The 12,329-nt window shown below is 39.6% G+C and overlaps 1 protein-coding gene across 1 annotated transcript in view; it reads left to right on the top strand.

The window, feature by feature from the left end:
* The window catches only part of C4bpa (complement component 4 binding protein alpha), a 37,128-nt gene extending 36,299 nt beyond the window's left edge, over positions 1-829 (top strand). The window contains exons 10-11 of the mRNA XM_035445832.1: positions 159-334; positions 668-829. Coding sequence (XP_035301723.1) covers positions 159-334; positions 668-829 — 338 coding nt within the window. The remainder of the gene's footprint in view (positions 1-158; positions 335-667) is intronic.
* Positions 830-12,329: the final 11,500 nt, after the last annotated feature.

The raw sequence follows: 12,329 nt of genomic DNA on the forward strand, positions 1-12,329 counted from the left end.
CCATGTGGTTGCTGGGAATTGAACTCAGGACCTTTGGAAGATCAGTCGGTGCTCTTAACCTCTGAGCCATCTCTCCAGCCCCAGGTCATTCTTTTTACTACGGACTATTACATCTTTTCCCTCAGATCACAATTATCTAAAACATGTTTTCTTTATAGCTCTATGCCAGAAACCAGAGATAAGAAATGGAATGCTGTCTGCCAATAAAGATCAGTATATTGAATCTGAAAATGTCACCATCCAGTGTGACTCTGGCTTTGCCATGTTAGGTTCCCAAAGTATCACTTGTTTAGAGAATGGAACCTGGTACCCAGAGATGCCCAGATGTGTGCAGGTAAGTGACACAAATCACAAGTTCTGTGCCATCAAACACTAAAATGTTTTTTTTTTTCTCAGCCAATAGTGCCGACCTATGACTTACTTGTTGCAAATCATTTCTAAGTCATTCAGATAAAATGTTTTTCCCTCACAGTCATTTGGTAAGTCGGCAGAACACATTTTCCTGTTTTCATTGAGGACATGAAATACTGAATCCCATAAAGAGTGAAGTTCCATAGACCTAGGAGTACTGCCTCCTATTTTTCTACACCATGTAATGTAATGCTGCTCTATTTCTTGACGATCATCTGAAGCCACTCACTGCTGCCCAAACCTACATCTCTTTCAGGAGAAAGACTGTGAGCATGTGTTTGCAGGCAAGAGGTTCATGCAATGTCTGTCAAATTCAGCTGATGTGAAAATGGCACTGGAGGTTTACAAACTGTCTCTGGAGATTGAACTATTAGAGCTACAGATAGAAAAGGCAAAAGAAACTGTCCCGGAGTTATGACTGTAAGCTCTCTCAAGATGGATGTAGAAGAAGCACCTCACTGGTTTTCTAACTTCAGTGTCAAAACAGATCTCTTGCATTTAGTACCTATTGTCACTTTGACAGCAATGTTCATGCTAATAAATATCTGGTTAGACTAATTAGTTAATGAATAATGCTTAGAGTTTATGAAATAATTAGTCACATTGTGGCACGTAAATTTGCTTTTCTGAATGCAACATGCACATTTCTTCAAATAAATATCAATTTTGTTCTTGCATCTATTGACCATTATATAAAATTAATACACTTATTTAAAAATATGAGGCACAAAATTCATTTTAGTGCATTTACACTATTGTGTCCCTGGACTGCCTCTAGCTCAGTCTCAGATGTGCACATCATCCAGGTCTTAGAGTTCAGAGTAACTGTCAACATCTCCCATTCCCTGTACCCCCAACCAGCCCAGTCCAGGCTACCCACTGAAGGCTACCCAACCTCCTCCGAAGTGTGAATAGTGCCTCTTTCATTCAGGCCACATGCCAGCCATCACCCTCCATGAAGGGGACTCACATAGTCTCTCTGACCTCACTCCACCCTATGGATGGCTCAGAGAAGGAAGTTCCAAGGACTGATGATGACTGGAAGACCACATGGGCCATCTTCATATTCTCAAGTCTTCCATCCGCTTTGATCACCATTTTCCTTCATACTGAATGAACATAGTCAGAGCCACTTCCCTGACCCCGGAGGAGAAACCCCATTCCACTATTGTTTGCATCTGAGTTCTCTGGGGCACCACATATTTCCAGGCACCAACTCTTGTTCCCTCTAAGTCTTTCTCATTCTAGTCTCAGTCCTCCTGGAACTCTTGTGGGCAGCTTTAGTCTTTCCACTGACTTTCTCTAAACATGCTGCAAGGAGGCATTGAAACACAGCACATTTTCACTGGGCCAGAGATGAGACAGATGTGCCTGAATTGCTTGCTGGAGCAGCACATGTGATGTGGAAAGCTCCTGTCTGCCATCATAAAAGTCATTGCCCAATGCTAAGAAGTGACCTGGCATTTCTTTATTGGATGACTGTTTTTGTTTTCCCCCAGATACAAACATGTGTGTGGTAGTTGATTTCCTTAGACGGTGGTTCTGGTAAGCACTGAGCAGGGATGGTGATGTGACAGGGAAAGCAAGAGAGCCAAAGGGGGACCATTATAGAGAGTGGCTCCCAGGGGGCTGGTCAGGCTGACAGCTCTCTGAGGACCTGTGGAATGTGACTCTGGGCTAGCCTCCTCCCGGTGAGGACCTGGGATGTACATCTATTTACTCACTCAAGCAGGGCTGACTCCCAGAGGCAGCAAAGCATACTGTAAGGGAGGGGACCACTCATGGAGGTGTTCGTAGTGAACTTCAGGGTAGGCCAAGGATGTAGGAGCAGAGTACAGAGGACCTTGTCTAGAGTCACTTATCAGCTGCATGCTGTAGTTCACCACTCTATCTTTGCAGCTGCCATCAGTTCTGTCAGGTCCCTAGGTTGTTACGCCTTCTATTGCTGCTGACACAATTCCCTCCCAGTCTTCAGAGTGAACCACCTCTGCCTACAAACTGGCATATGCTGATACCACTTGTTACATTCTCACAAATCAAACATTTGCTGAACCCACCTGAAGAAAGACTTAATTAAAATTTATTAATAATTCAACAAAGCGCTGGACGCATTTGATTCCCACTTGGTTCTGGGTGTGGGGGTGCATCATAGGTTCTGTTGGTGCCTCTGGTGTTCTTGGAATAGCAATCCCTTTCCTGATTTCACTGTTTAGATGCCTTATGTAGGACAATGCTCAACTCATCTGCACTACTTACAACAAATATGAACACAGAGAAGGAAAATGAGTATTAGGAAATTGGTTTTCAAAAATCCTGCTGGTAGAATTTAAAGACAACAAGGGCACATTAGACCATTTGCTCACTCGTCAATGAAGTGAGTGGGAGGCAGGTGATATTTTAGAGCAAAATATTCAATAAAATTTAGAAAAATGTTACTATTGACTTGTCAGGAGGCCTGCAGACATTAAAAATGGTTGAATCACAGGTTTCTGTTAGGATGCACAATTTTAAACAAAGGAAATCCAATCAGATATTATCTTTGCAGCCTCTAACAGGCCCTCTCTTTAGCTACTTTCAGTGTCTAGGGGAAAAGGGAGCACACTGACCAGGGCTTTGGGGCCAAATATTAGTAGATAATGGCAGGGTTTTTTTTCCCACACATCTGCTTTTGATAATTCTTTCTCTGCATTTTGCCATTAGTATTTGAGACTACAACTCCCTCCTCTTGGCACCAAATGTCACTGCAAATTATCTTCATTCATTAGATAATTTTTTTAAAAATATGAGATTTTTTAGTTTGTTAGGTGCTAGTTGAATAATAATATTTTAAAATTTTATTGTCACTTATTACTTGTGTTACATTTTATGACATTTATTTAATAGTCCAGAATAAATTATGATTATAATTAGTTTTCATAGTACATTTAAATTATTAATAAGTTCCTAAGGTATTGGGAAGCTTAATTGACGTGTATAAATCCTTGCTGATTATTTGTAGCTTAATAAATATTAAGTGCTTTGAGAAGTGGAATTAAATAGGAAATAGTATTTTTTCCATGCCCCAAATTAATTCCATAGTTTTGTAAGTGGAATTAAAACTGCCCCCTCTAAAATGCCACTTCCACACACAGCCTCTTACTACTATCTTAGAATGGGCACCTGAACACACTTCTGCCTCCCCGCTACCAATGTGCTCACAGCATTATGAACCACCAGTCATAGTCCTTACAGAAATAAGTGAGGCCTTAGCTTCCTGGTCTTTTTACTTCCTCACCACCTTCACAGACACACATGTTCACTGCAGAGTTGTTTTCACATTACTGTAATTAGTCTTCCATTTAAAAATATGTTCTTTTATTTGAATGACTCAAAAATGATCTAAAATAGATACAGTATATCTAAAATAATAGATACTACTAATAGAATAAAGGTGGACAAAAGTATCTAATGTCTGTGAGATTTCCTTTTTTCTTTCCTTGCATTTTAAATGTAAACATGAAGTTTACATTTTAACTTTTGTAATTCAATAAATTATACACCAGAATACAAACACACCTATTTCTTGACTCAACAGATTAATATTTAAAAATAGCTTAAACTATACCTGCATTTAAAGAAATTATTCCTGCCTAGATCCATAAAAAAAATTCATTTTCTTACTCCCACGGGACTAGTTTTAGCTCTTATTACATTTCCTCTAGATTTAATATCCATATTTTCAGAAAACTTTTTCTCTTTTTGTTTAGTTTCTTCAAGCAAGGAAAAATGAGAACGACAATGATTATATGTTTCTTTTTGGCAGAAAAAAAACATAGTTTTGAATGAAAATGTATTATTTGCTCCTAGTAAAATAGAAAAAATAAGTTAAACAAATTATGGACTATTTTATAAGAAGCAGGAAAAAAATATGGGGGCAACGTCAATAGCAAACAATCACAAGTCTAGCCTTCAGATAAATACATCCCAATCTGTGTGTACTGTTGACTTATTTAAAAATCTATGCTTCTGCAAGGAGTTGAGCAGCTACCAGTTTCCAAACACCCAGTTTGAAATAAAGGATTCCCAGAAGACAAAGGAAATTGAGTGGATAGCATCCTCCTGGCAGAAACTCAGTAACTGCAGCCCAAGAGAATGTGGGACTTTTAGAAGCTGCATCGGGTCAGGGGGAGCACACCTGGAATCTGTGTTTTTAATAAGCACAGGCATTTTGGTCTCATTTAAAGTGGCCGGCTCGTCCTCTGTTTGGTTGATGTAGGGAGATGAGCGTTCAGTTTAATGAACTGGGGACACATTATAGGGACAGTTTAACCCAGTGATTCTCAACCTTCCTAATGCTGTGACCCTTTAATGGAGTTGCTCATATTGTGGTGACCCCCAAATTATTTTCATTGCTATTTCATAATTGCAATTTTACTGATGTTATGAAATTTGGAAAACCTGGTTCTATATTCCTGGGCCATGATCACTAATATTTGGCTGCAGAATAAATGATCTCTTAATGCTTTTGAAGTAAGAGCTGTGCTTTTTTATTTTTTCTTCATCCAAAAGTGTTTATGGAGTGCTATCATAATCCTCTTGTGTATTCTCTATGATTTCTGTATTACTTATAATATATACGAGATGTAAATATTTTTTACATAGAAAATTCAAATTTACATAGAAAATTCTTTTTATATGGTATTGATTAGGGAATAATGTACAACAGCTTGAACATATTCAGTACAGATACAACCTCTACTTACACAATCTACTAGTCTACCATTATTGGCAGGCTGCCTTGTGGATACATCCATCCAGTACAACCACCCTCTCAGTTGCCTATCATGGGCAGGCAAGACAAAAATTAAACACTAGTATATTTTATCACATTTGAAGATTACCTTAGAGTAAGGAGTGTTTTAATCAGCAGTTAAGACTAATAACCGACTTATCTACTTGAACTCATCCCCACCTGACCAGCCAACCACTAACCATGGCACTGGAACTTCAGATTTTGAGCAGAACATTTGCCTGAAAGGAAAGAATGTTATGGCAATTCTGTTCCAGGGAGGGGCTAGGAATGTCCGTGACCAGAGATACTATATTCTTAGAGGGGGGGGAAAAACAAAAAAAAAACAACGAACCAAGGCAACGCTAGAGTCTTCCTCCTTCTTATTTAGATACCTGCAGGTCAGTCATTTACTAAATACTAAGACTACCTTGGGGGAAAAGGCTAGAGTTTCAGCACTTCAAGGAGTACAGAATTGGGGAAATAGTAACACCTAACAAGGAAATAAGTTGCATAGTAGCTTAGAAATGTATGGTACCATTTTTCTGAATACAAATGTGTTAGTTTGTTTGTCTAGTCTGTATGTGGGAGTAAGAATGACAATGGTATTGACTACCCATTGAAGTGAAAGGGCTGGAAAGAGGGACACGGGGTTATACACTCAGCACAGGAGGGACTGGAGCTGGCCAAACTGCTAGGCTTCTCTCTTCAGAGACTCTGTCTGGCCTTAGACCTTGGAGAGGGAAGATAAGTAGAATGATAAGAGAACATCTGTCACCTCTATGCCATCTCTCAATAGAGATGCTAGTCTTCCCTGTGTCTCCTGTTCCTCATTTTTCCATTCTGCCGCTGTTTTTAAAAATAAAAGATCTTCAACCTAAACATAAAAGCCAGGTCATAAAACTTCTATGAGAAGACACAAGAATGAATCTTTACTTTCTAGCTAGGCAGCAGTTTATCTTTTTTTTTTCTACATTTTTTAAATTTGAATTAGAAACAAGATTGTTTTACATGTCAATCCCAGTTCCCTCTCCCTCCCCTCCTCCCTTGCCCCTTCCCCAACTAACACCCTACCTATCCCATACCCTTTCCGTTCCCCAGGGAGGGTGAGACCTTCCACAGGGGGTCATCAGAGTCTGTCAAATCCTTTGGGACAGGGCCTGGGACCACCCAGTGTGTCTAGGCTCAGGGAGTATTCCTCATGTAGAATGGGCTCCCTAAGTCCATTTCTATGCTAGGGATAAGTACTGATCTACTACAAGAGGCCCCATAGATTTCTGAGGTCTCCTCACTGACACCCACGTTTATGGGGTCTGGATCAGTCCCTTGCTGGTTTCCAGCTATCAGTCTGGGGACCAAGAGCTCCCCCTTGTTCAAGTCAGCTGTTTCTGTGGGTTTCACCAGCCTGGTCATGACCCCTTTGCTCATCACTCCACCCTCTCTGCAACTGGGTTTCAGCTCAATGTTTAGCTGTGGATGTCTGCTTCCACTTCCACCAGCTGCTGGATGAAGGCTATAGGATAGCATATAAATTAGTAATCAATCTCATTATCAGGGAAGGACATTTAGGGTAGCCGTTAATTGGTGACATCTTTGTAGATCTCCAGATATTTCCCTAGTGCTGATTTCTCTTTAAACCTACAATGGCTCCCTCTATTATGGTGTCTCTTATCTTGTTCTCCTTTATTCTTTCTCTAACTCAACCTTCCTGTACCCTCATATCATCCTCACCCCTCCTCTTCTCCCCTTCTCATTCTCCTAGTTCTTTCCCCCCTCCCCTCTTGCTCCCAATTTGCTCAGGAGATCCTGTCCCTTTCTCCTTCTCTGGGGGACAATGTATGTCTCTCTTAGAGTCCTCCTTGTTTACTAGCTTCTTTGGCATGTGGATTATAGGCTGGTAATACTTTGTTCTAGTCTAAAATCCATATATGAGTGAGTACATATCATGTTTGTCTTTTTGTGACTGGGTTACCTCACTCAGAAAGGTTTCATCTAATTCCATCCATTTGCCTGCAAATTTCAAGATTCCATTCTTTTTTTCTGTTGAGTAGTACTCCATTGTGTAAATGTACCACATTTTCTCTATCCATTCTTCAGTTGAGGTGCATCTAGGTTGCTTCAAGTTTCTGACTATTACAAATAGTGCTGCTATGAATATAGTTGAACAGATGTCCTTGTTGTATAAATGTGCTTCTTTTGGGTATATGCCTAAGAGTGGAATTGCTGCATCTTGTGGTAGACTAATTTCCATTTTCCTGAGGAATCGCCATACTGATTTCCAAAGTGGTTGTACAAGCTGGCACTCCCAGCAGCAGTGGGGGAGTGTTCCCCTTTCTCCACATCCTCTCCAGCATAAACTGTCATTGGTGTTTTTGATTTTAGCCATTCTGACAGGAGTAAGATGGTATCTCAGAGTTGTTTTGATTTGCCTTTTTCTGATGGCTAGGGATGTTGAACACTTTCTTATGTGTCTTCCAGTCATTTTAGATTCCTCTAGTGAGAATTGTTTATTTAGTTCTGTACTCCACTTTTTAATTGGATTGTTTGGTGTTTTGGAGACTTGCTTCTTGAGTTCTTTGTAAATTTTGGAAATCAGCCCTTTGTCAGATGTGGGGTTGGTGAATATCTTTTCCCAATCTGTGGACTGCCATTTTGTCTTGCTGTGCCCTTTGCCTTACAGAAGCTTCTCAGTTTCAGAAGGTTCCATTTATCAATTGTCGATCTCAGTGTCTGTGCTACTGATGTAATGTTCAGGAAGTGGTCTCCTGTACCAATTCATTCAAGGGTACTTCCCACTTTCTCTTCTAATAGGTTCAGTGTGGCTGGATTTATGTTGAGGTCTTTGATATATTTGGACTTAAGTTTTGTGCATGGCAATAGACATGGATCTATCTACATGCCAGCGTTCAGTTATGCCAGCACCATTTGTTGAAGATGCTTTCTTTATTCCATTGTATAAATTTAGCTTCTTTGTCAAAAATCAGGCATTCATAGGTGTGCGGGTTAATATCAGGGTTTTCAACTTGATTCCATTGGTCTATCTGTCTATTTTTGTGCCAATACCAAGCTGTTTTCAGGACTATAGCTCTATAATAGAGCTTGAAATCAGAGATGGTGATGCCTCCAGAAGATCCTTTATTGTACAGGGTTGTTTTGGCTATCCTGGGCCTTTTGTTTTTCCATATAAAGTTGAGAATTGTTCTTTCAAGATCTATGAATAATTGTGCTGGGATTTTGATGGGATTGCATTGAATCTGTAGATTGCTTTTGGCAAGATTCTATTTTTTACTATGTTGATCCTACCTATCCAAGAACATGGGAGATCCTTCCATTTTCTGGTATATTCTTTAATTTCTTTCTTTAAAGACTCAAAATTCTTTTTTTTTTTTTTTGGTTTTTCAAGACAGGGTTTCTCTGTGTAGCTTTGGAGCCTATCCTGGCACTCGCTCTGGAGACCAGGCTAGCTTCGAACTCACAGAGATCCGCCTGCCTCTGCCTCCCGAGTGCTGGGATTAAAGGCGTGTGCAACCATCACGCTTCAAAATTCTTATGATACAGGTCTTTCGATTTTTTTGGTTAGCATTACCCCAAGATATTTTATGTTGTTTGTGGATATTGTGAAGGGTGATGTTTCTCTGATTTCTTTCTCCATGCATTTATCATCTGTATACAGTAGGGCTACTGGTTTTTTTTTTTTTTTTGAGTTAATCTTGTATCCTGCCACTTTGCTGAAGGTGTTTATCAGCTGTAGGAGTTTCCTGGTAGAGTTTTTCGGGTCACTTTTGTAAACTATCATATCATCTGCAAATAGTGAAAGTTTGACTTCTTCCTTTCCAATTTGTATACCCTTGATCTCCTTTTGTTGTCTTACTGCTCTCACTAGAACTTCAAGGACAATATTGAAGAGGTATGAGAGAGTGGACAGCCTTGTCTTGTTCTTGATTTTAGGGGAATCACGTTGAGTTTCTCTCCATTTAGTTTGATTTTGGTTGTTGGCTGGCAGCAGTTTCTTACGTACAACACTAAAAACATGAGCATCAACAAAAAGAGAAAAGTTAGACTACATTAAAATAGTAGTAGTAGTAGTAGTAGTAGTAGTAGTAGTAGTAGTAGTAGTAGTAACAAGCCTCTTGTGTTGAGAGATACTGCCAAGGATGAATAGAAAGCTGAGCTTGGTGGCAGACAACTGTAATTCCCGCACTTGGGAAGTAGAGGCTAGGAGACGGGGAATTTAAGGCTAGTTTGGGCTACCAGGACTTCAGAGGGATAGCTTTTCTTCATAAGTAAAGGAAAAACATTCACAGGTTATCAACAAAAAGGTGGTAAATTGAATTAAAAATCATTATTTGAATGCACATTTCTCCATAGGACAGGCTTGCACAAGCTGCAAACAAGTGCATGAAAATATCACCAGTATCACTTGTCATTAGAAAAATTTAAATCAAACTCACAGTGAGACACCATGCTCACAGCAGACAGGACTATTGTATCTCAAACAAGCAAAACAAAGAAAAAACAAAACTCATAATAAACACAAACTTGGAGGGAAAATGTCAAAAATTAGAATCTTCATGAGTTATGGGTGTGACTGACTGTAAAACTTGGAAACCAGTTTGCAATTGCTAAGAATGTTGACAGCATTGCTGTCTGATCCAGGAGACTTTGATCTAGCTATAGATGCTCTAGAAAAAAATGGAAAAAAGAGTCCACACAGAAAAATGTACATAAATGTTCATGGCAGCATTGTTTATAATATAAATAAATTATCTCTAACATGACATGTTTTTCCTAAAATTTTCAGGTCTTATTGTTATCAGATATGCATGCTACAAAAAAACATAGTTAGAGTTTGAAGTTTGATTTTATTTTTTCCTGGGCCAGCAATGTACACAGTGTAATGTGCTCTGGTGATGCTGAGCAATGATGGGAACCTTCAGCTCCCAGTCAAACATGGGAGTTGGAAGGGAAATGACTTACAGTCTATAATGAACTGTGCTACCAGTAGGATTCTGGGATGTTGCATTTTATGATTTCTATCCTGTAATGTCTACAAAATGCCCCGTTTGATAAAAGGTAGGCTATGTATTATATGGTTTGGTCTTAGTGTTCTGAATATGTTTAGTGTGGATCAGGCTAAAGCATGCTGTTGGTGGGTATGAGGGTTAATACTGATGTATCAACTTGACAGTATCTGGACTCTCCTAGGAAACAGTTCTCTAGGCACACCCATGAGGGGTTATCTAGATTAGACTAACTTCTGGTCTTGCCTTGCAGGGATTATCTAGATTAGTCTAGCTTCTGGGCGTGCCTGTGAAGGTTATCTAGGTTAGACTGGCTTCTGGGCATGCCTGTGAGGGTTATCTAGATTAGTCTAGCCTCTGGTTATGGCTGTGTGTGTGTGTGTGTGTGTGTGTGTGTGTGTGTGTGTGTGTGTGTGTGTGTGTGTTTCTCTAGATTAGACTACCTTTTGCCCATGCCTGTGATTGATATATAGGTTAATTCAGGTCAAAATTTTTGGAGTAGGGTCCTGTACTAGATAAAAAGGAGAGAGCTGGCACACAAGAATTCATTGCTCTTTCCTTCCTAAGTACAGACATAATTGGTTCCTTTCCCCAAACTCTTGCTGCTCAGGCTTCCCTTCTGACAGATTGTACTCTCCAACTGTGAGCTAAAATAAACCATTTCTCAATTACATTGGTGGTGTTAGGGTATGTTATCACAGCAACAGGGAAAGTAAACCGAGATAGCAGGTTAGATACAGTAAATGCACTCTTAATTTATGCTAACAGTTTTCAGTGGGACAATGAGACACCAAGGAGCATCTTTAGTTTAATACATCAACAACCCTCATGTCCATTGGTTGAAGTAAAACAAAACCCAGGATAGTGACCGAATGCAATGGTATCACTCAGCCATAAAAGTAATGAAGCACTGATGCACATTTGGTAGAGATTAATTAATTAATTATTAATTGAATATATACATATATATTGAAAAAACAATACAGTCACACTGGGCTACACATTGTTGTACACCCTTATATGAAATATCTAAAACAGGGAGATCTGGGGAAACAGAATTTAGCTAGTGGTTGCTTGATTGGGAGAGGAGAATAAGAAATGCTTACTAATGAGAGTGTGACTTTGGAGGATATGGCAAAAAAATGCCCTGAAGTTTAGTGTAATATGAAACCTCACAGAGTTGTACATTCTAAATGGACAAGCTATCTTTGGTAGTCACACGTGGGAAGAAATATGAATGAATAAGATTATTACCAATTAAACCCAGTGGTCTGTGAGCAATTTACATATGGTGGACAAGGTTACGGGAATGCATGAATTTCTCCTAGAGAGAGACAGTGGAACATGAAAGAAAAGATTGCATGACACCCTGTTCTACATATAAACTGGCTCTTACAGAGGCCACTAGACACCAGATCAATGCTATTGGGTGTTTCTTTGCACTAGAGTACACATAATTAAAGTGTTCCAGTGATGCAATCACCATTATTATATTTTAAATCATTAAAATGGTGTTTTGACTTCTCAGAGTTCTAGTTTTAGCAGAGTCACACTCTAACCTCAATTCTGTGACTATCCTCCAAACAATATTTTCTAACATAAAAACGTATTTCCATGTTGTAAGCATTATGTCAACTCCTTTCTAGAGGATATTAGTGTTAAATTCTCTCAGCAATTCTAACAATCATACACAACGAACATTCTAACTTAATAAAGGAAAAAGAAAGCTTCCCAGGGCATGGTGAGTTTCCTCTGTGATCCCAGTGTGAGGCCGTGGCAAATGGAAGATGTGAAATGGCTCCTTTACCACTAAGCAAATGTGGCTGGCAGTTTTCTACAGTCAGGACTTACACCAGCTGCTGGGAGCCGTGCAGAGAGCACCAGTCTTCACCCTGCTCTCACACTCTACATTGGGTGCTTCCTCCCAGAGGTCAGTTTCTTCTGGCTGTGCCTATCTTTAGAACAGGTGAAAGCTCTCAGGCAGCCTCCGATTGTGATTCTCCTATGTTAACTTCCCTAGTGGGAGAGTGATGAAATATTGTCTTTTAAAATATGTATACTGAGTTATTGATTTTTGTGTGCGCCTGGGGGGAGCATGTGTCGTGGTGTGCATATATGGAGGTCAGAGA

The sequence above is a fragment of the Cricetulus griseus genome, chromosome 5 (assembly GCF_003668045.3).
Source record: "Cricetulus griseus strain 17A/GY chromosome 5, alternate assembly CriGri-PICRH-1.0, whole genome shotgun sequence".
NCBI lineage: Eukaryota > Metazoa > Chordata > Mammalia > Rodentia > Cricetidae > Cricetulus > Cricetulus griseus.